Here is a 25562-nt window from a genome sequence, read left to right on the forward strand (position 1 = left end):
AAAGGGAGTTAGTCTATTTGGGGTTTGTTATATCACCCGAAGGTCTCAAAATGGATCCAGAGAAGGTAAAAGCCATCTTGGAATGGCCTACTCCAAGGTCTGCTACTGAGGTAAGATCATTTCATGGTCTTGTTAGTTTTTACAGGAAGTTTATTAAGAATTTCAGTGGCATATGTGCACCCCTAATTGATACAATAAGAGGGGATAGAAAAGAGTTCAAATGGATTGCAGCAGCTGCGAGAAGTTTTGAATTGCTGAAGAAGAAGGTAACAGAACAACCTGTGTTGGCACTTCCAGATTTTAGAAAGGTTTTCCAGGTGGATTGTGATGCCAGTGGCAGTGCTATTGGGGCTGTATTAAGCCAAGAAGGTAAGCCTATTGCATATTTTAGTGAAAAATTGAATGATGCAAAAAGGAAGTATTCTGTTTATGATCAAGAGTTCTATGCAATAGTTCAGGCCTTAAAGAAATGGATGCATTATTTATTGCCAAAGGAATTTGTTTTGTATACTGATCATCAGGTATTACAGTACCTAAATAGCCAAGGTAAATTGAATCAGAGGCATATGAAGTGGGTAGAGTTCTTGCAGAGTTATACATTTGTGTTGAAGCATAGAAGTGGAAAATCTAACAGGGTTGTAGATGCACTAAGTAGGAGACAGTTGTTGCTTACAGTAATGCAGGTTGAAGTAGTTGGGTTTGATGAACTCAAGAATTTGTACCCCGAGGATCCTGATTTTGCTGAAGCATGGAAAGCTTGTAAAGAGCCTGTTGCTGTAGATAGAACCAAGTGGTTAGACTATTTGATTCAGGATGGCATGTTGTTCAAGGGTAGTCAATTGTGCATTCCAAGGAGTTCCATGAGAGAAAATCTGATTAAGGAGAAACACAGTGGAGGGATGGCAGAACATTTTGGTCGAGATAAGACCATTGCCATTCTTAGAGAACATTATTTTTGGCCTCAAATTTCACAGGATGTGAAGAAGTTTGTACAGAGTTGCTAGGTTTGTCAAGTTGCCAAGGGGTTTAGTCACAATACTGGCCTATATCAGCCATTGCCTGTTCCATCAAGGCCATGGGAGGACATAAGTATGGATTTTGTTCTTGGATTGCCAAGGACACAAAGGGGTAATGACTCAGTATTCGTGGTGGTTGATAGGTTCTCCAAAATGGCACATTTCATTCCATGCCAAAAAACTCATGATGCTATCCATATTGCAGACTTGTTTTTCAAAGAAGTGGTAAGACTACATGGTCTTCCAAGGAGCATAGTTTCTGATAGAGATACTAAATTTGTGGGGTATTTCTGGAGGACATTGTGGAAAAAGTTAAGAACCGCCTTGAAATTCAGTTCCACGCATCACCCACAAACTGATGGCCAAACAGAAGTGGTAAACAGAAGTCTGGGCAATTTGCTGAGATGTTTAGTTGGAGATAAGCCCAATGGATGGGATTTGATTCTACCACAAGCAGAGTTTGCTTACAATAACTCTATAAATAGGAGTACTGGAAAATCACCATTCCAAATTGTATATGGAAATAGCCTAAGGACTGCACCAGAATTGAGGAAGATAGAGCAAGGGGAGAGGACAAGTGCTGAAGCAGAAGAATTTGCTGAACATATCAAGCATCTATATGAGGAGGTTTAGGCACACATTACCAAGATGAATCAAGAGTATAAATCTAGGGCTGATCAAAGGAGAATACATAAGAAATTCCAAGTAGGGGATCTAGTCATGGTGCACTTACGAAAAGAGAGATTTCCAGCCGGTACTTACAACAAGCTGAAAATGAAGAAATTTGGCCCCTGCAAAATTTTGAATAAACATGACTCAGGAAATGCATATGAAGTGGAGCTGCCAGACGGTATTCACATTTCTCCCATTTTCAACATTGCAGATTTAATAGAGTATCATGATGATGGTGCAGATGAGGAGCTGGTGTTAGAGCATGTCCAATTCCTGCTTCTAAGAAGGAGGAGATAGAAGACATTCTAGATCATCATGTGGGTAGGAGTACCAGAAACATGTAGTATGAAGAGTATTTGGTCAAATCGAAAGGACGACCGATCGAGGACTCAACTTGGATTTCAGCAGCTGAGGTTTCCCATTTGGGATTCCCTCTACCATTCATAAAGTGACAGGGTCACTTTTCAATCTACTCTGGGTGTCTGATGCAGGAGCATCCAGAGGTATAAGGGCAATCCCGTGTCAACCAAAAAAATATACTTAGACTTAGTTTCTGTTTCATGTGTTTTCATTTTTGGATACCCATTTGGGTCAATTAAAGGTTCCAACTCTCATAGTTCCACTATCAGTGTGCTAGAAAATCCCGAAAAAAATAGGAGCATGTAATTGGGCCATCATTTTGGTAAACTAGAAGGTGTGAATTGGCCAGATGAATGTAATTGTGATTTAGAGCATTCCAGAAAAAGAATCAGGTCAAAAGGCCCCACGGTTTGAAAGTTATTGCAGTTTTTCGGGTTTTGGAGACCTCCTAAGAATGCTTCAAAGTCAGGTTAGGGGCATTAAATGACCTCGAAAAGGGCCGAAAAATGGGGGACGAGCGAAGCTCGTCCATAGAGCTATAGAGCGCTTCGAGAGCTTTCCGAAAATGTAAACAGTTCGTCAATCGGAGCTACGGTTCAAAAATTATGCCTCCCGAAAGTTTGGTTACCGTTTCTGGATTCTTCTAGATTTGCGCCGACTTCTAACGCAGCTTCTGGAGCCTTCTATTTGGTCGTTGGATGCCTACTAGCACCTTCTAGAACGTATTCCTAGTCCTTAACCCTCCGGGGTCTATTTAAGGAGATTCCTGGCATTGTAAAAGGCAGTTCGGAGTGGAGTTTGAGAGGAGGTACTGAAAGGAGAAATTATCTCCAAATTTATGCTATTGTAAGCCCTTAGGGCATGTTTTGAAGTTTATTTTCTCTGTACTGTTTGTACTAGCTTATTTTCTCAGTTAATATAATTTCCCCTTTTTTGTTGTGTCCATTCTATTTTTGGGTTGTGTCCCCATCAGAAATGAATGACCACTATGCATTAAATGGCCTATCATCCCCAAAAATAGTCAATCGAGAATACCTCTCATTGAATGCAATGCACTGGGATAAGACTATCTTGGTTTCATCTATGGAAACACTTGGCGTATTCTCTGGCCTAAACTCTATGATTGCTATTTCCTATTCACACTTGGTGATCTTTTCCATTCTAGCGCCACTTCCTATACTTTAACCATGATACTTGAGAATGATGAAATAATATCTTGATCCCTAGCTGAAAAAGGCTTTGTGGAAAAGAATCCTTTCACCATGCCTTCCAGATATTCAACTATCATCTCTTATCTTGTTATCGTTTCTAAAGACAAAGCTTTAATTATGTTAAAGATTCTTTCCTGAATATTCTTGATTGCTTTTCTTTTTTGAGCTAAGTCCTCATTTGATTTCTCAAATAATTCCTTCCCTAGAAATATGACACAAAACCATCGATGGAAGTCATATGATTCATTTTTTATTACAAATCCATTATCTATTGAGGTTTGCTTGGGAATCACTACTGGCTTTCCCAATTGTGAAATGGTTTGATCTCGATAGATATGAGCATAGTTGGAAAGCTCTCACTTGACAACAACTTGACAAGCCCCCCCAAAAAATGTGGAAAAATTAGGCCAATTTTTGAAAAAAAAATTAGGAACTTAAAAAATAGCTTAAATTTAATTAAAAATACATTTTCTTTGCAAAATTCAATGAGAAGATGCATGTAATGAGTTAATTAAAAAGAACACAAATGAAACAAGTAGAGTTTTGATATATATAAATGCATAGTAGGTACAAAATCGCTTTCTCATGCGAAATGTTGATGGCGGGAAGCAAAATAGTAAATAGTTTCTATCAAACTACAAGTAAATACATCATTACAATCACATCTTCCTCTTCCCAAATTTACTACCTCTTCCACTCAAATCCGCCTTCAATAGCTTTCAATCACCTAACAAGGGCTTGGAAGTCTTTTTTTCTCTACTACTCCAAGTCCACAAAGCAACAAAATTGAACTGGGCAAATAAAAGGCCGTTTTTTGCCTTTAAATGCGGGTATCCAAATCTAGGAGAGTTTTAAAAAAAAATGTCGAGCTTTTGCCAAAAACTTGGCAGTTACTCAATGAGTTGGCAAAAAATCAACAATTTTTCCAAGGGCTGAGTCGCAAGTTTTTTGGGAAAATCTTGACAAGTTTTTAAAGCTCACCAATTTTTCCAACTATGGATATGAGTATCATCTCAAGCCTGATCCACATCTTGGATTTTTCCAAGATTAGGCATAGTTCTTACATAAATATGGACTTGATCTATTCCTTTTGATTTGTAAACCATATGCTTATAAATGAGAATTCCAATGCCTTAACAATTGCATTTGGAGTGAGATTTATCGGTGTCTTGTCCATGAGAGTCACAATTGTTCTTCACTTTGAATCATAACATCTTGCACACTAAATGATCAAATTTGAGCATTGGATGGCCGAAGGAAAACATGGTGCAACCACAATCCCACTTTTGATGAATTGCTTTGCTAGAGATAATAAAGCACAATATGCAGAGCCATACATTTTGCTCTTGAATTCCTCGAGATTCAAAGTACCCAGGTTTGTGTCACTAATCTCCCTCCATCTTGACACAATTTTCAACTTTGGTAGAAATCCTATCAAGTCCTCTTTGATCCAACTTTATCTTGACATGCTTAGCGCCCTCGATAATTTTGTCATCCTTCCCTGCATAACAAAGTAATAAACATAAGAATGTGCAAGGAGTTAAAATAAAATGAAATATGAAAAGGTTTTCCATTTCTCATCAACTTCTCATAATTCCTTCCATGATGTTAATTGAACATGGTCATGTATTTCCAACTTAAATAAATTTCCATCTCTTTCAACTTTTATAAAATCAATATCACTTTGGGTGTAATTGAGATGCCTAGAAGAATTTTGAATACTTAAAAAATTCCTTGTCATGTATTCTTCTTCCTCGGCATGAATTATACAAGGTGGTGGAATTTCTCTGTCTAGAAGAATTTTAACATCTTCACACAATGTCATGTCTTGGGTGCAAAGTGGTCTATGGAAGGGTTTTAACTTAACCAACTTTCCATGACTTTTTGCAATATGAACTATTGGCCCATTTGAGATCCCTTGGTGGATTTTGAAATTTGAAAATATTCTTTCAAACCTATTGATTTGCACTTGTGGGCACATATGAGCACTTGTGAAAGATTTATTTTTTACTTCAAGCAAGTTCCTTGACTGTGTATGATTTGCACTCAAGGTGCATATGAGCTCATGTGACAGATTTATGACTTGAGACGTTTTTTCCTTGCCTATCTTGAATTAGCACTATAGGGTGTGTATTGATGATGCAAGAGGATTTTCATGTTTTGCTATAATTCCTTGACCTCCATGGATTTGTGCCCAAGCCACACTTTGATCTATGTGAAGAATTTTGAGTTTGGAGGTGGAAGCCATGACTCTAGTGAAAGTGCGCTAATGGGCCCATCTGAGCACATGTGGAGGATTTTCCATACACTTAACCATTTTCTTGTTTTGCCATCTCCCTTTGCTTTAAACTTAGTCATTTTTCAACATTTTCTGTGTTCTACCTTGGATTTGTACTCAAATCACATTTAGCACTATTTGGTGGATTTTTTAAATACATAACATTTTTCCATGTTTATCCTTCCCAAACTTGGGGGTGAATTTTGGCATTTGTGGAGGAATTTCTCCATTTCAAGAAAATTCCTTGACTTAGTAAAGTTTTCCTTCTTGGGCACATTTTGTCACGGGTAGAGGAATTTCTTCATTTCAAGGTAATTTATTGACTTAGTGAAATTTGCTTTCTTAGGCGCATTTGGAGCTTGGGCAAGGATTTTCCTTCCACTTACTCATTTTTTGCATTTCCTTCTCCTTTTAGACCCATACTTGGCCAATCTCTCATTTTTATTTTGAATAATCATAATTAAGAAGTTTTTGTACTTGGTTCTTTTCATGCCCTTTCTATGCTTTTTCAGTGATATTTCTAGACTTACTAACTTTTTGAGCTTTTCTCTTTTGGATGCTATTTGTGCCTTTCACTTCCTTAGGTACTTTTTCCAGTGTTTTCTCAATGTTTTCTTAGACTACTTTCCTTGAGATGTCTTTTTAGGTTGCTTTTTCTAGGGATACTTTTTCAAACTGCTTTTTTAGGAAATGCGCTTTTACACTGCTTTATCTAAGATGTTTTTCATACTACTTTTTAAGAGTTAGGGCTTCTTAGTCTAATCACACTTTTGAATATAGATTTGGCTTTCTTTTTTTCTCCTCTTCAGCCAAAGCTTATTATTTTTTAGGATAGAGCTATAAATATTAAGTTTGTTCAAATGTGAAATTAGGGTGAATTGGGACTTACTAAGTATAGACATTCCTAAAAAATAGGATACCCTAACAATAGGAACCACCTCAAAACTTAAAATGAAGCCAATCAGAGACCTTGTAAAACTAATAAAAATAGAAATTCCTTAGAAAATAGTAACCTCTCCAAATGACTCAAAGTTGCATTGCTTCATTCTTCGAAGGATTTTTAACTCAACACTTCATCCAAATTCACAATCCTTAATCAGAAAACCCTTAAAAATTAAAACCCTAACAGGCAAGAAACAACTCTCCGTACTAAACTTAGCCAAATTTCATCATTTCTCATTTGAAACATGGGGAACTATAGGAGACTAACTCTAAAACCACCAAGGACCAAAGCCAAACAGACCAAGTGGACTAAAAAGTAGGGGGTCCCCATTTGCAACAGGGTGATGCGTGAAAAGGTCACAATAGGTCTATGCACTTCAAAAATATGCACTATCAATTATGTATGCCCTTTGCTTTCTTTACTAACTAGGAACCACTCAAATACACATTCAATAAACTTGTCATACATGGACAAATAATCAAATAGTTACCATTTTTTTATGAATTTAATAGCTACCTATGCTAGCATTAATGACCATCATGTCATTCTTAGTGACACCTTATCTTAATGTTATCATTAGAGGATTGGTGGCATGTTTATTTACACTGTATTTCATGCCAAGTTGAATTGGATTACTTAGAGTTCATGTGGAATACTAATGGTTTGCACATAAGTTTACTGCATGTTAGACTTGATCACGTATTGCATCTATTGAATATTTTGTCATTGATGTCAGATGTAAGGTTGTATAAGTTTAGAAAAACTACTTAAAGTAATTGAGAAGTGGAATGAAGTGCTTATCAAGTTGCTGATTATTCATCAGATCATTATTGGCTACTTGGTTGTCTGGTTGAGCTACTTGGTTATTTGCTTGAGCTACTTGGTTGTCTGGTTGAGTTGGTTGTTTGTTTGGTTGAGCTACTTGGTTGATTGAGCTGGCTGCTTGTCTACTTCACCTGCTTGCTTGTGTCAGGTCAGATTATGTCATGTCATTGTTTGAATATTAAAAATGGTCGAGTTTCTTCAGAATTTAAATGCGATAGCTACTTTGAGTATTGATTTACAAATGTATTCATACTTGGTGTTTATTACTAGGCGGGCTTATTTGTAGCAATGGCCTCAGACATCTGTAATGTTTTTTGGTTTTTCTATATAGTTATTGTAAAAATTCTTTAGGAAAGAGGAAGTGTATTAAGTTCATGTTGAATTTAGTTAGATATATCTCACCGTATTAAGTTGAAAGCACATTACAATACTGAACTTCTTGTGAACAGTCTTTGCTTGTCTATTTAAACCAGGTTTCAATGTCCTGTCCTGTTGAACTGTCCAAACATAGAACTATACACTGGACATTGTTTTGATATTATCATTATTACAGAAACTGAAATTCAACCATGCTTAACAGATCTTTCATTAAATGAGTTTAAATAAGTTAGATGTAACTTTGGGTAATGCTAAAAAGTAGATGCTGCTCAAGGAAACCACAATTTATTGAAGTCAATCCTTCCGGATTAATCTTTTCTTTGCTATGAAGTTACTTGTGTACCTTAATGTTACTCATTTATTTGTCTTGCATTACTTATCTTAAGAGTATAAGCAAAAAGTATGGGCCTTCAGCTATATATATCGAAATTGGGTTATCTGTCTTGCACCTTCTTACAGGCTTACAGGATGGGGCATTCATAGAAACGTGCCTATCATCAATCCTTAATCTTATAAATACATTTATCTTAAGTAGTTGGTAACAAGTTATTCTAAGAAATCTTAAGTTTAGACATGTACTTTGTTTAAAAGGCAAACATATGGAAAAAACAATAAAAATCAAGCTTTACAATCTATGAGACAAGCACTCAGTCAACGGAAAAAAGTGTGCTTATATGAGAGCTTTACCATCATTTATAGTTATACAGAATCACTGAGAGGTTCTAACTCTCCCCCGAATGGAAAGTTGTTCATCTCCCTATCTTATCTCCTTGATGAATCTTTGTTGGAAAATGGTCACATTAAGAATATTCAACATATTTAAATTCTAGTAAATTCTTTTCTCATGTTAAAATTTTCATGGCACTAAGTTATCCATGCTTCTTTCCCTTACCTTTAGTTTTTAACGTTCTTTGTTTTTTGAAGATGAACTATCTTGATTTTACTCATCTTAGTTCAACCATGAATGCAATAAATAATATTATCATGTCTTTTTAACAGGATAAAGATAGTCTACCATTTTTGGGTTCTTTTGTTCTCATCTTTATCTTTAAAGACAATTTACTGATAGATATTAATTATTTCTTTGATCGATACAGGTCCTGCATTAGTTGTGGATGTTCCTAGAGACACAAACATCACTGGTAATTAGGTTGCCTTCATGTATTTTTCACCTTAACTTCGTATTGTAGCATACTTTTTCATCATTCTTATTTATTTTATAGAAGACAGTTATAAAAACAGTTTCAAGCAATTCTCAAATGGTGCAACAAGGTGCAAATAGGATTTTGACATAGGAATTGATGACTATGAAGTAACACTCCTTTTCCCTTGCTTGGCAACTATAAACTAACATCCCTTTCCCTTGCTTTCAGTGATTCACCTTATGATGAGATTTGCATACTTTGGTTTGTCAAAATAACTTTGTTTCTACAGGCTATGAGTTACAAAAGCAGGTTATGATTCAATAAATTGCAACTAAGAAATTTAAGCTCTCTCTAACCTGTGTGCATTGCATCCACACAAATACATGAGGCCTTGAAACTCCTTGGAACTGTCCTTACATGTGTATCAAAATTAGCTGGCTGATCATTTGATCATCCATCAAATACTTTGCTAGCAAATCCCTTTGTCATATCTTGTGCAGTACAGTATGCTGACGTGAAGATAATATATTGGATTTGAATAAATGGTAGAGCAAGATCAAAATGATAGAAGATTCATATCAACAGAGTTCAAGAGCTTAAGTCAATATAATGCATTTCATTATTGCAGCAAGAGCCTAGTTTTACTATATAGACTGATTTGTTTAATTGCTTATTACATATGTAACAATATCCAACTGTTAGGCCAATATAACCATAAATTTATTTGGTTATCTTAATGCACCGAGATCAACTTTGGTGCATTAATAGCAGGGACTTATTTCCATACTCTCTTGGGATAACATAATCTATTGCCAAATTTGTAGATGCATCACTACAGGCAAAACTAAATTGATTTCTTTCTTCACCACATCTTATTCTAACTAGCTTTGGCAACTTGTATCTACTATTCATTTTTCTTGCATGAAAAAAGAGTTTAGGTATTTGTAGTGGATATCCATAGAAAGCATGCTTTATAGAACATATTGCATGTCTCATGATGCTGAATTCAAGAAATGATTCTGGAGGTTCTGAGGCTGATCAACAAAATTGATATTCAGCTTATTCTATTATATCGGCCAACTAAGTGGATGTCTTGTGTGGTTGTCAATTGTGTGAGCTCAGGCTGATTGGCTATGGAATTAGCTAAACATCAGCTTTGAAGAAATGTCCAATTCTCCAATTCTTCTCATATCCAAGGGATTAATATCTTAGATGTCCTGTTTGACTCTGCTGATGCATATCTAGGCACCCAGAAGGCAATACAGCTGCTAACAAATTGTCTCGGGGATGGTGCAACATTTGCAGAAAATACAAAAGGAGGTGAATGGGCAAGATGGCATGGGAAATGAGTGGCATGGAATTTGATTTAAGTAGCATGTCTTGAACTTCTCAATTTGAATTTATTGAAGTGTTCATACAGCTTCTTAGTGGCCTTCAATTACTGGCCTTTTCTTCCCCCCCTTTGAAAACTTAAAATTTATGTACTCATACCTGATAGATACTTGAGTGATGACTTAAGTTCTTGAAATATGGATTCATATAATGAATTATGTGCTTCATCTTTTTTTAACATCAGGTGGCAAGGAATTCTTTTTCTACTCAAGCTTCCACATGCATCCATGTGCACATGTGGGAATCACATTTTCAACCACTTTGGCAATTGCATTTCCAAAAGCGTGACATGAATCTTGTGGATGGATGGCAGTCAGTCCTACCAAGTCATTGCCCCAGCCATTGCTTTTAGCAGGTAAATGATTTCCAACCAAGAAACTCTTCAAAATCTGTCTATACACTATAGACAAATTCACCTTTGTATTATATGCTACTTTTCTTTTTCATTAGAAAATGCCTTTTCTTAGTAATGGTTTTTGTTTACTCTTATCGTTTTCTCCCTAGGGACATTTCTCTTGCCCAAAATGACTACTCATCCTCTAGGGGATCATTCAGGGATGGCTAGGAAATGTCCCTACCCCATCCCATTTTGTTTCCAAATTTTGGAAATGTACTTGGGATGCCAAAATATTTCCAAGTTAGGCATACTTTACTTATTTTCTAGAGCTCTATATTTGGACTACCCCTAAACCCCTACAAGGAGTGTTGCTTCTCAATCCCACAAGGGGTGTGGAGCCTCAATCTCCACCAAGCTATAGGCTTGACCAAGTAATAGCCCAATTATTAAGCATGATCATAAAATCGACAAAATACATATCCTTTATAAGGCCTTGTAGGGTGAAATCCTAATATGCGTGGTACCCTAACAATGGTCAACTAGGTGAAGCCATTGTATACAATTATACAAGTCTTTTTTTGTAGTGCCACGTAACTGTATAGATAGCCCTTCACTCGGTTGCAGATGGTAACTGGTACTTGTAGTTAGCTTGATGCTTGTTAGCCTAAAGAGCTCTATCCAAAAGCCACTAACTATTCTACCATCTCTATCGTTGACAATATTCTTCAAAAACCCATGCAATCTAGAACCTCTCAAAGAATAACTTCACAACTTGTATTGCCTTATATTCCTCAAAATGGTGAAGTGTTCATACTTGGTCAATTGGTCAACCACCACAAAGAGCAATCCCTTCCCTGTATCTAAGGGAGTCCTATGATCAAATCCATTGAGATACTCTCCCACTTTTGCTTTGGAATAGGTACGTAGCAATCTCCTCAAAAATGTATGCTCCAATTTGTTTTGTTGGCAAGTGGTGTACTCTCAGACAAAACACAAAACATCATCTTTGGGGTTCTTCCACAAGAACCTCTCTTGGAGCTATTTGTATGTCTAAGTACCCAAGGTGTCCAACTAATGGCGACTCATGATCTTTCCTCATAATCTTCTCCTTTAGCTTTGACTTGAAACAAAGATCTTGTCCTTGTATTACATCATCTACCCCCTATATCTTTCATTGTGAATCTAGTTATCCACCATCTCATAGGAAGAATTGTTCTTGGAATAATCAAACAACAAGTGAGCCTTCCAATCCATTGGGATTCCTGGCAAGGAACATAAGGCTAGTTTCCTAAACAAAACATCAACCACCACATTCTTCTTCCCCATACATACTCAATGTCAAAGTCACAGGTATGTTACTCACCTAATTCTACCACTTCTCATTCATGTCCTCATTTATTCGCCAACCAAGTACTACTTGAATTTGGCCAATATGTGCATGATCACAAGTGTCTCCTTCTTGTAGATATTTGTACAACCTCTCAACAATCTAATCTCATATGCAATGGGGTGATGGTTCTACATTAAGACTGCTCCAATGCCCTCTCTCCATGCATTGCAAATTGGACAAGTGCTCATGGTCTCTTTCAACTTGTCGAAGTCCTGTTGCATAGGTCAAAGAACCAATGAGGTTGGTCAAAGGGGCTTCAAGCTACGAGAATCCTTCACAAATCTCCAATAGTAGTTGCATAGACCAAAGAACCCTTTCAATTCCGTAAGTAACCTTGGAGGTGGCTAGTCGAGGTTGCCTAAATCTTCTCTTGGTGCACTTGTACTCCTATGTTGATGATATGCCCCACGTATAAATTCTCTATTATGCCAAATTTGCACTTGGATGCCTTCACATCATAGTAACGAGAATCGCCCAAAAATCGCCTGAATCAGCGATTCCGCGACCAGATTCATGCTGGGCGATTTTTTTTGCATCGCGAATCGGTATCGCCGATTTCTGGGCCATGAATCGCCTGAATCGCCGATTCGGGCGATTCATGTAAAAATCGCCAAAAATCGCCTTTAAAATCGGCCATGAATCGTTCGCGGCATGTAAAAAGGGAAGTTGAAATTTTTTAAAAATCACTTGTTTTTTTCACTTTGTTTTTGACCTATTCTCTTTGTTATAACCCTAAAGGGCCTTCTATTTGTTAAGCATGAGTACAAGAGAGGAAAAGTGAGAGAGAAGAAGAGAAAAGAAAAGCCATAGGTTTCCAACCGGCAAAACTCCAAACCTTCAAAAAATTGCCATCTGCATTCTAAGTCAGCCGAGCAGCGCTTCTGGATGTGAGCGCAGTTGGTCCATGTTCGAGCACATCCACTTGAAGAGGAGAAACAGGTTGACAGTGCAGAGGTTGAATGATCTTGTCTTTGTTCATTACAACCTTTGTCTTAGGATCAGACAGATTTTGGGCGCTGACTCCTCTCCGATCATTCTGGAGGAGATTGATCCTGAATCAGAGTGGATCACAGAGACCGTGGACCCAGTCTTCACTGAGGAAGACCGTGCGTGGGTTGACCAGGTGGATGTAGAGGTTGAGGCTGTGGCCAGGGCAGAGGAGGCAGCTAGAGCACGCTCAGGCATTGGTAGACGCACACGCGCATGCATAGACGTAGGCCCTAGCGACGTTATTCATGAGCCCATTGCCCATGCAGGGGACATGGCTCGGCGGTCCTCTAGGACCTACCTTACACGCCTTTCTCATAGCCAAATTGGATACTCAGAGGCTGAGGTTGAGGCTGCAGCAGAGCTAGAGGATGATGATGAGGATGATGAGGCTTGAGCTAGAGCCTTGTTTTTATATTTTGTTTACACTGTATAGATATTGATAGTGATACTGAATCACTGATAGACATATGTTTCAAACTTTCATGGATCTTCATCTTAGATTTATACATACATTTATGATTTGATGTCTTATAGATCTTCATGATTTCATCTTACTGATTCTATGATTTGAATCATTATGATCATTTGATTTTTATTTACTTCAGCTAGCATACAATTTACATTTTAGTACATAATGATAACATAGTTACGTACGTGATGGATTTTATGTTTCATGTTTATGTATGTTAGATTCTATTTGATGATGTTATAGTATTTTTAAGTTATATTCAATAAAGGGTGCATGAAATAAGTCTTAAATTGTTAAAATCTTTACATTTAAAAGGTTTTTTCAAATTTGCCGATTCATCGCCGATTCACCAGCGATTCACCCCCGATTCATGATTCGATTCGGCCGTGCCGATTCCGATACGATTCCGATTCACGTTACTTTGCTTCACATACAATGAATGTGCCTCCATTATCATTAAAAGCTCATCCAAATGCCTTAGGTGGTTCTCCCATGTATTACTGTGCATGAGAATGTCATAGAAAAACACCAACAAGAACTTCTGCAACTACCTATTGAAGATGTGGTTAATGCACGATTGGAATGTGATAGATGAATGACTCAATCCAAAGGGCATGACCAAGAACATGCAGTGGCCATAGCAGCACTTGGAAGTTGTCTTATGAATATTTTGTTCTTCCACCCAAATATGGTGATATCTCAAATTGATATCTATCTTTGAGAAGTAGACTGCTCCATGAAGCTTATTGAACAACTTATCAATCCACGAAATTGGTTACTTGATTGTCTTCTTGCTTAGGGCCTAATAGTCAGTGTACATTTTGAAAGTCCCATCGTTCTCCGTCAGGACAAGGCAATTTAGGAGCTTGATGTGTCCCATGTCCAAAAGCTCCTGAATTGCCTTGTCAATTTCATCCTTGAATTTCTTGGAATGCCTGGGTTTGGCTCCTAATTCTAATGTGCGCTTGAACCCTCTATCATTGGCACACTAGGGGAAATATCATTGAAGACCCCACTATGCCTATCCAAAATTGTTTATACCTCATCATCATGATAGTATTTAATTTAGTTGTCCAATGGCTTGGAAGAGACTAAAATTACTTCATCCTCAAGTCTAAATACCACCTCCATGTATTTAGCTGAAACTACTCTAGACCCTTTGTTAGACATTCCTCTAAAGATTACCTTCTTCCATCCACCTTGAATGTAAACTCCAATCTCTTGAAACCCTATTGGCATAATTTTGGTCTCCCTTCTTCAAGCTTCTAGCTTAATGTCTAATCATTACAAATATCTGTCTATGATCTAGAAGTGCCTTGAAGGAAGCTTTCCTCTTCTCGTCTATTCCTATATGCTTACCTATGTGGGAAAACAAATGTATATCTGTCTTCTAGGTGACATAGGGTGGGTGGGCAAGTATTGAGCTTCCTGCTAAATGAGAAGAAAGTCAAAGTTTTATTGAAATATTAGCTAGCACTCAAACCATGTTTCTAGCAGAAGATCAGTAGTAGGTTTTGAAGTGAGTAAATGCATCTTGTGACTGAGGTAACAAAAGATCATGCCCATGGGAATCGAACAAGAGAAGAAGCAGTGAGAATGCTTAATTATGGTGTGAAATGTAGTTGAGTTGATTCTGATATTTTCATATCAGTCATCGATACCTACTACTATGTAAAGGGAAGAAAAAGTCAATCAACGATTCAGTAAATTCCTCGTGGCATGAGGACCATAATTGATTCCCATATGCACTCGGGCCAGTTTATGTAAAGATCTTGATCATTGATCGACGACTCAGATTGGAAATCTATGAGTATAAGTTGTCAGTTAAGTTCCAATTAAGATCAATGCTCCCCATAGTTTTGCACACGAATGATGATAATTAGTTAGTGGCTCCAGGACAATGGGAGCCATCGATCCTATTAAGAAAAAATCTCAACAAACCCACCTATTCGAGACATGGTGATCGTCAATACAATCAAGATGGACGGTGCAAATGATATCCACATTTTACTTAGTGAGCATTTGAAAGCTAGATAAAAACCTGAATGCATCGAATAGCCCTCGTGCCCTCGGACCCCAAAGTGATTGACAATTATTTACCATAGGGCTATGGGAGCTATTGATCTCGTGGAGACAAATTTTTGGTAGGCCCAGTTGGTAAAAGGCTCCATAAGCATTGATCATGGCTTGATTAACGATCGAGATTAAAGTCTTCAAAGTTCAGTCTACCACTTGTATGCCACGTGCCTTCGGTCCCACAAGGCACTGGTAAGTAAAGAAAGATAGATGGATTCAAGCCTAGTCATTGATTGCGTAGAAATCAATGGTGAGGAAGTAGCCCTAACTAAGCTTAAAGGAAATTCAAATAAAATTCAACTAAGTGCTCGAACCCTATGAAATGCTTAGTGTTTCTAAGGTAAACCTATTGACTTGGTTGAATTGTGCAGTAAATATTCCTTCAGGAATTTGGGCTTTTTGCTTCTCCTCAAAACTTGATTATTAAAGGCACTTCTCCGAAAAGAAGGAAATAAAGAGCATTTTGGAGCTTCACATAAATTGCTTCGCTCCGAAACAAAGGAAAACAAAGCATACTAGAAAATGGTGTTTTCCTCTACGCTAGTGTTGAAGATGCCAAATCCATTGTCTAGTTGAACTTCAATGACAAATTTAAGTTGGAAATATACTGTTCTTGTGAGCAAACCTTGGTAGCTAGAACCACTGAATGAGACTTTGCGTTCACAGTGATATGTTGCTGGTCCTTCATGTTAGTTTAGTTTGTGTAGAACTTAGGAGTGATCTTTGTTGCTGGTGAAAGTTGTAGAATTGTGGCTAAATTGTGATTTATTGCTTTCTTTACGGTGGTTGTATGACATATGACTATCATTAGTAGTATATGTTTATTTCCTCTATTCTATGCAAGTCAGGTCTAGTAGTGTGTTAGGGGATTGGAATGTGAACTGGCTGGGAGGTCACCGATAGTGGTTTTCACATGGACTTTGATCCATTTATGTTGGGAAGCATTTCAGTTCTCACTGTGTCTGCATTTAGTTAGTTTAGATGCATATAGGAGTAGGTAGTAGGTATAGAAGTAGTCTTAATCTTTGCCTGAGCAACCTTATAGCTATGGGTTACTCAATTCAGCCTCTGGTTCTCTTGGGTTAAGAGCATACCATGGAGTTAGTTTAGGACCCATTCATTGCAAATCTTTGTAGAGGGGAGCTGTACCCTTAAAATTCAGGGGGAAGTGACACCAATGTGCACTAACCCAATTTACTAGTATTAGGTTTGTTCCTTTAGCTTTGGGCAAAGAGTCGAGGCTAAGACCATTTTTAGGAAAAGGACAATCTGTTTACTAACAAACCTAGATAGTATTTGTTAAGAGTCTCCATCCATTGAATGCCCAAAATGACATTTGTGTCATCTAAGCCTACAACAAAGAAATAATTTGTGAGTTTGTCACTCCCAAAGGTGATACTTATTTTGGAGATCAAATGTGCAAGACAAACGTTGTCTACTTTCCACCTTCATGTGAAATCCCCTGTGCTTAATTGTCTACAACCCTCTCCTAGCAACCAAGGAAGCAATGCTAAAAATGTGAGTAGTTTCATTGTCGAGCAAGAAAATGACCCACTACCCGTATAATACACCTCACACTTGAAAGACATCATATTTTGGTGTACTAGATAAGGCAACAATTTTTCCTCCCTTCTCCATTGTTGCAATCTTCTCTATGAGGTGGCTTCTTATCAGATTCTTTAGATTCGTTCTTGATATGATTCTCCTCACTATTTGATTCCGCCTTAATGGTAGTGAATCTTCCCCTTGCCAAGGCATCCATGTCTAGGATCTCATGGCTCCATGCCACCAAAGTATTGCTTCTTCCTTCTCAAGTCTTTCCTTTTCATATTGTCCATCTAGTTTCTTTGGGGCCACTCCTTCCCAAAGGGTTTGTCGTCTTTATTTTTCTACAAAATGGGTGCCTTAGATGAGACTTGACTTTTAGGTGTAGACAAAGCTACGTTACGAGCTTTCTTGATTGCCTCCAAGAGAGTATTTGGACCAAGGGCTTTGACCCATCCCCTCAAAGGATCCATCAATCCATCCATGAATATGGCGATTAACCTCCTCTGTGATATGTATGTCATCAACATTGAGAATCTTTGGAATTCGCAATGTAGCTATCAGGGTCCTTTCCATCAAACCTCTCAATAAGTCTATTTGTGAAATCAGTCTATGAAGTGATTTGATCATGTCCTAAGGTGACAACTTTGTGATACCACTTGTCACAGGGTTTGATTTAGCTCACACCTAGGATGAGCCTTGTCTCTTAGAATCTCCAACCTCACGCGACACTGGAGACCCCTACTAGCAACTTCCATTGAGGATGAGTCATTTTCATTTACCCAAACTATGCCTTAACCCTAATCTTCATCAAGTGTTGACACATCTGACTGCATTAACACACACCCTTGCGGAATAGAAGTGTATGTCAAACCTCCTAGGTTCTACTTCCTTTGTTGCACCTTGCACACATCCTCAAGCTTGAAGCTCTACCCCTGTTCAATTTGTGTTGAACCCCTAACTTATCCCCTTACGTCTTCGCCTCCGCACCCCCCATAAGACTCCTAACACTGGCCATATGTGATCCCAACTCCTCGAGTCTCTTGATCACCCCTTAATCATCACTACATCACTCCTTGAATGCCTAGAATCGCCACAACTCCCTTTGCTCAACTATGAGGCTCACTAAGACTCACTCATGAAACACTTCATTCCCCCTAAGTGACTTAGACCACTGAGTCCTCCCTTGCTCCCTATGGATACTTCCTTAGCATACTCCACACTACCCAAGCACCTCAAATCACCCTGAGTCCTTTAGTCTAACCTTACATGCTACCTGAGCACACCCAACATCTCTCTACGAATTGACTTCCCATGTTGGTCTTCCCCAACTCACCATGAACCTTGAAGTGCACCCAATTTGTTCTATTTCCCATGAGATTTGCTAACCACCTTAATCAACACTCAATCCAAACACTAAGCTCCAGTTGCCTTGGCACCATGTCTCTGACCACATGCTTCTATTGTTGACCCTTATTACTCATGCATCCATTGCATTCAAGCCAACCTCCATGCACACAAACAATCTCGCTCCTTGGATTCCCTTTGCAATGCATGCCTACTTGAGTACCATACCCTAGTTCCATGATCCACCAATCCCTTGGGTGTTGTACTCCATTTCCAACTTGGCTATGCCATCATAGCATGTGCCTGTGAATCACCTCACACCATTTCAGTCATGCACCACAAGTCATCCTTCACAACTTGCCTATTCGAGTCATGTCACTCAAATCCACAATGCATAGATCATGGTTATGGGGAGACTTGTCTCCCCCCTAAAAGTTGCGCCTCGGAGATTGAGACGCGTCTCAGAGACTTTTCGTGTCTTTGAAGACCTCAAAAAAGGTTGGAGACTTCATGAGAAAGTTTCTTGAAGTCTCCCAGTCTCCTAATCCAAATAGTGAAGTCTCCCCTAAGTCTCCTAGATAAAATATAAATGTAAAATATAACATTAAATAATTATGTTTTAGTCCTCATTTTAATGTTTTTATTGCAAAAATTAAGATCAATGAGATACATTATTGTGATTGTTTGAGTTTTGAAATATTTGACTCTATACTAATGTGACATTACTATTATTATTTACTGTAGTCTTTTGGTTTTACAATATTATTATTTTCAAATTTTGTATTTAGTATTAGACTCTTTAAACTATTTAAAAAAATTGTCGTCTCGAAGTACCCCGGTCTTCTAGTTTTGAAAATTTGTTGTACTGGTACTAGTACTAGTACTGGAGACCTCTAAGTCTCCCCATCTCCCGGTCTCCCGATGACCTTGGCATAGATATTTGGCTTGGCACCACTCCTCCACACTCACCATAAGCCCCAATACTCCTACTCAGACAAACCATTTGTCTCCTACCCTAGGACTAGGTACTTTGCTTCCCCAACTTTTAGATTTTAGACAACTTGCCTAGAGTCATTAGGGACATTGGCTCAACTACTCTACTTTGGTGAGATAGGGAACATAAGTCTTACATTCGCCACCAAATCTCACCACTATATGATAAGGTGGATGTACTTTTCTTCACTCCTAAAACTATGCGTCACCTCTACCTCACTCCGAGACTAGAGGGAAGGACTACTTTGCTTCGTTGTTCTTGAAGGAGTTCAATCACCTTAGTTGCCCTTGATGCACTCTGACACTTACCCTGCATGGTTCCACCTTAGATCAGCTCCATGCCTCACCTACACCACAATTGTGTGCCTAGAGTCATCATCGACATTGGCTCAACTACTCTACTTCACTGAGATAGGGAACATAAGTCTTGCATCTGCCACCAAACCTCACCACTATATGATAAAGCAAAGCTATTCTTCTTCACTCTGAAAGCGATGTGTCACCTCTACCTTACCCCAAGATTAGAGGGAAGGACTACTTTGCTTTGTCCCTCTTGAGGGAGGTTGATCGCCTTAGTCGATGCACTCCCACACTTATCCTCTATGGTTACACCTCAAATTGGCTCCACTTCTAACCTACAGTACAATTGTGTGTGGATTCATCACAACACAACCCCAAGATTACACCTTGGACCTGTCCCAGGATAGGATCCTACGCCACAACTATGTGTGCCCAACACACGACATAGCCCCATCAAATACTCCTTAGGTCGGCAAAAGGCCTCACCTACACCACAACTGTGAGAGCCCATCTTGTCGCACAGTCCCATCCTTGGAGTTTCATCTTGTGAATCAGCAATCCCTTATACCACTAGTCATAAGCAACACCATCAAGGTGTTCTGAACTTGATTGCTTTATCTTTGAGCATGTGGTTAAGCTGAAAGTATGTTTCCACCTTCTGTACCCTCACACACATTATTGTCTTTTCCAAGACAGTAAAGAGTGTAGGTTGAGCTTGCTGATCATTCTCCTTAAATCGTTACTGTAGTGCATCATAGGCCTTGAACTAGAGGCAGGGGTGAATTGGTTGTGAGTCCTCTTATTGACTGGATTATCTCCATGCATGTTGTTATCTCCATTATTAACCCCATTATTCCTTGGTTTTGTAAATTGGAAAATTGCTTCAACTATTCTTTTTCTTCCCTCTTGCTGAAATGCTCAGGTCTGGCTGAGCATCTCCTATTGTACCTTCAGAACTGGGGTTAGGTGACTGAGATTGTTGTCTTCTTCTCTAGGAGATGATGTAGCTTGATCCTTTGTCACTCATCAAACCTCATCCCAGCAGGCTGGCAGGGTCAAAGTTCTGATATTGCTGAAATATCCCAAGGCTGGTAAAAGAAACAAGCAAATATACTAGCTTCAGAACAGTATTTGTGTACAAACTAAATTTTATTGCAATCTGAAAATTGAATACAAAGTAGTTTGAAGATATTTGCACCTATTTCTACAAATTATTGCTCCATACTTGAAGTTGCAGAGTAAAGGTCTTGATTTTCTTTGTAATACTCAAATCATATCTGAAAGAATATCGTCTTCACAATTGAGTAGTAGATCTCAAAAGATGCAGACACACCGTTGAAGATAGTTGTCTCACTGCTGAGATTGATGCTAGTTTTTTTCGCCGTTAGTTATTTCCACCATTAGCACTGGTAATCAATATCACTATTCCTATTAGATATTTTCACCACTATCACTGGTAATCACTGCCCACATCTGGTTAAATACACCCTAAGGAAGCAATGGCATCTCGATATTACCCTCCATAATCAATCCTTGGTTGCTGTTCAACTTGGACCTGAATGTTCAACTGTATCTCAGCACAAAATGTATGAAGGTTGATGGTTCAGCCAATGGCCTTGCATGTCGATTTACACAATCAGATGAACCAGTATGCAAACTTAAATACGACCTGTATGTTATCTGCGATATCAATTAGTCGCTAGAGAATTGCACCAGCAAGGTGTTTATTTAGCTCCCGATCTGACTCTGCTCGTGCCATAAATTGATCCGGTCATCCCTTGGATTATTGTATCCTTTGGCAATCAGAGACCTTTCTTCAGTAATCGATATTCCTTGGGTTGGCCAATTAGCACTCAGCTGCATGCAGTTTCATCTCTACCAAGAGACTTCTTGAAATTGGAAGTAGAGCCGACTAGGGTGGTAGGAACCCATCACATTGCAATCAAATCTTCAACTCCAAATATGGAAGTGTAAATAAATGCCAAAACATCAATGCTCTAATGCTCCTCCACGAATTCCCTTTATAGAGGTCTTTCATGATTTTCTCCTCCCAAATTTGAAGTCAAGGTTGGCCTTAAGAGAGAGGAAAAGTAAATCAAGGTTGTCCCATTGTGAAGATTAAATTAAATCATCATGCCCTTTATTAAATAAGAGTTAATTCCTTTAGCTTCAATTAATAACCTATGAGAGTCAAATAGGTTATTAATGAAATGTTCATTGGCCTTGATGTTGGAAAAAGGACATGACAGTTTTTGATTGTGGGGTGGTACATAATCGGTGCAATGGTTAGAGTGCAATCTGTTTGGCTAGGAATCGCATATTTAATGCTCATGCCAAGCTTGGTGATATGTTATATCACTTTGTTCATGAGATGATGGAGAATTACAAATATTTTGATATATAAACTTAAAAAGTATTTTTGAATTATCTATATTCTTTTTGTTTTCTTTTACGCTTTTGGTTGTTCCTAATATCTATTCTTGCTTTAAAAGTTTAAAAAGTATTGACAATTATTTGAAGAGTATGGTTTGAACATTATTAACTCATGCAAGTTTATTCAGCAACCCTTGAATTATATGGTTGTTTTCTCTCAATTTCATTTCAGCAAAGGTGATGGAGGATCTTAATATTCCAAGAGGCATCCAGCGTGTGCTTTTTAGGACATTAAACACTGATAGGTAACAACTTCTTTTACGATTTTAAAAAATGTTCATCATTATTACAAGTATTCAGCATAGCTGTATACAGATGTATTTGATTCAATCTCATTCATATACCCCTAAAATGTGCATGTTAGATATTTATAAATATGTCAAAAATGTTTTGGAACCAATCATGAGAAATTAAAGTTGAATACTATAGCTTTATGAATTAATTACCTTCCAAAAATTTTCATTCCATGAAGTCTGATGTGATAATACAAATTAAAGCGCCCCCCCCCAAAAAAACTTGGCAACTAAAAAACCTGCTTAAATATAATCAGAAAAGTATTTTTTCTCATAAAATTCAGTGAGGATGTGCATCCAATGACTAAATAAACGAGTTCATAAAATTAACAAAACGAGTCTAGATATTTTTTATTAATTAAAATGCAATTTGGGTAGAAAATAACATCCTCATGTAGAATGTTGATGGCTGGTAGCCTGATAGTCTGTAGCAAAAGTAAATAGCAAATTGTTTTTGTAAAACTAAAAGTAAATACAACATCGAAAAATTTCACATCTTCCTCTGCCCAGCTCTCATAAAAGCTAGGCAAGAGGTAGAACTAGAGGGTCTACTCCTAGGACTCCGTTGTGGCTACGCCTCCTTGCTTGACAGGATACGTTGTGGATCGTAGATGCAAATGCTGCTGGTGTTGACAAGTCCTTAGCATCCTTAACCTCCTCATCCTCCTCAATGTCATCCAATTTTGAATCCAGATCCACCTCTCTCCTCCATAGCCTGCCTCTCCAAATTATAGATGTCATCCTTGGTAAACACTAGAAGCCACCTTTGTGTTGTCTAATCATTGTAAGAGCTTATATCATTCACAAATCAATTGGACCACCAAATATTTCCTCTACCTTCCTTGTGCACAACTATAGATTATATTGCACAAAGACAAGGTCATTTAGGCATTTTTGAGCTAATTTATCCCTCTTCATTGTGTGGATGGCCTCAAACAAGCTCCAATTGCACTTAAAAACTATATGAACTACAAATCTTCATTCCTTGGATCAAAACTGCTTCAAATGACCTCATCAAAGGTTGGGAGGGATTGTATTCAACTAGGAGCAAAAGAAATCAAGCCAAACAAAAGTATAATGAGTTTATTTCATCCCATGCATTATATCTTTTGTTGCCGAGTTTTTGGCAAAATTTGGGTGAGTTTTTGCCAAAAACTCGGTGTCTGAAGTCTTAAAATATTTTAGCATGAAATACTGTTAAGAATACAAGTCTGGTTAGCACATAGATATGCTAGTTATGTGTTGTATTGATGACATGTTTGTCATTGATGGCAACATTTTTGTTTTTGAGTTCATGACAAATAGGGATTTTGTACATTGCAAAGGTTTAATGAGTTAGCGGAGTTGGCACAGAACAGGTTAAGCTATGCAAACTTAGGATTGTGTTCATTGATGAGTATAGATGTACATCTATGTTCTTTTACATTTCTGTTGAGTGTTGGATGAGTTATCGTTTTTTTTGTTGAAGACTGGTAGCAAATTAGTGTACAAGAAATATTGACAAAGATAGTTGCTAGTTAATTGGTTGTATCTTATCAGCGAGGTGGAACTAAGGTGAGCGAGCTTGGATCATGGTTGAAGACATGTTCGTAGTGCTATGTTTGTGTTAGCAAGTCTTGGAGATTATCTTGGAGAGGTCGTAGAAGTAAAATGTGTGATATGTTCTATTGGCAGTTAATTATGTTGATGAAACGTGTTGATCCTTATTGGATAATGTGTTAATTTTACTGTAACATGTGGGAACCTTATTGTAATATTTGTAATGATGCTTAAGGAGGTGTGTATGCCTTAGTGTAGTCCTATGAAACCAATTGTACATTAGAGAAGCTTTAATAGGCTGACATAATTAGTTATTTGGATGGAGTATAAAGGAAAGATGTTTTCCTTGGATGTATTATCATACTATATCACATGTAATTGTGTTGATGTGATCAGTGGATGGAAGTTTGATCAGAGCAGAGCAGGGATAGAGTTGGTTGAAGGTATTGAGCTTTAAAGGAATTGTATTGGCGATTGAGTTGTAGTATTGGTCAGTTCAAAATATTGGATTTGTTATCGTGAAGATATACTCTTCATTGTTTATTGAAGCAATTTAGACAGTGAGTTTAGTTGTCTTCCTATCAGCCTTTAACAGGGTTTGAACCTTCTAACAAGGGTTGAACATCTCCTAATAGGGATTTGTCCTTTAACAGGGACTATTGTACAGATTGCATTGTATTTGGCTCTTTATAGGGCCACATCCTTTCACAAGGAACTTTTATATTGGTACACTATCTTGTGGGTAACATCCCCACTGGAGTTTTCCCTTTGATCAAGGGTTTTCTATGAAGGGTGCTCCCCTTAATACCAAAAACACATAACATAAACAAAGAAATAACAATTGGCAGAACAAAATTTGGGCTTCTTATTATCATTACAAATGCGGAATTACAAAATTTTGAAATACAATATGCAAACCCACATGGGTGTCTTATAGTAATTTGCAACACAGAGCTGCGAACTATCACCCAGAGTTGTTCTAGACAATGTACGGGCATTCCTTATATAGGCATTTTTACACTACCTGGGAAGTTTCTAGCCATCAAACCTAAACCATTGAGACTGACAAACGCTAAAATTATATATAGAGTTGGCCCGAGACACATTTGACACTTATTTTGGAAATTTTGGTCGGCCCAACTTCGGAAGGCCATAACTTTTGAACTGTTGCTCCAATTGGCTATTATAACCACTTTTTGGAACCCTTAGTTTCTGATCTACAAAGCTTATATTGTGCAAGCTCCAGTTAACCCCATTTCGGAGCCCATCTAGCTCCTCTAAGGTCTTCAATGTGACCCTAAAGTATTTATACCAAAATTGCACACCATAAATCCACAATAAATCTACGAATACTCATGATATGGCACTGAGCCTCAACTAGTAGGCTGATATATCCAAGATAAACATCCACCTTTGGAATTAGGACATTTCGAGCTCGTATGGCCAATTTACTAAGTAGCAAGCCTTCATAGACAATAACTTTGCATTGAGACAACTCTTATTCAAGAAACAAAAAACAAATATTTTTGGGTGATGCAAGATTACTCTTACGCCTAGGATGCTCCTACATCAGACACCCGAGGTAATTAGAGAGGTGCCCCGTCACGTCTCAGGTGTTTAGAGGAAAACC

The 25562-nt window shown here is 37.9% G+C and overlaps 1 protein-coding gene across 2 annotated transcripts in view; it reads left to right on the plus strand.

Moving 5' to 3' along the window:
- The window catches only part of LOC149566645 (cyclase-like protein 3), a 176227-nt gene that overhangs the window by 55076 nt on the left and 95589 nt on the right, over positions 1-25562 (plus strand). The window contains exons 2-3 of one of the 2 annotated variants that reach the window (XM_089819948.1): positions 8781-8825; positions 22273-22345. In XM_089819948.1, coding sequence (XP_089676074.1) covers positions 8781-8825; positions 22273-22345 — 118 coding nt within the window. The remainder of the gene's footprint in view (positions 1-8780; positions 8826-22272; positions 22346-25562) is intronic. The other variant, XM_089819949.1, reaches the window with a different exon arrangement.

This window comes from Cupressus sempervirens, chromosome 3 (assembly GCF_028749045.1).
Source record: "Cupressus sempervirens isolate cs-2001-9-10 chromosome 3, ASM2874904v1, whole genome shotgun sequence".
Lineage (NCBI taxonomy): Eukaryota > Viridiplantae > Streptophyta > Pinopsida > Cupressales > Cupressaceae > Cupressus > Cupressus sempervirens.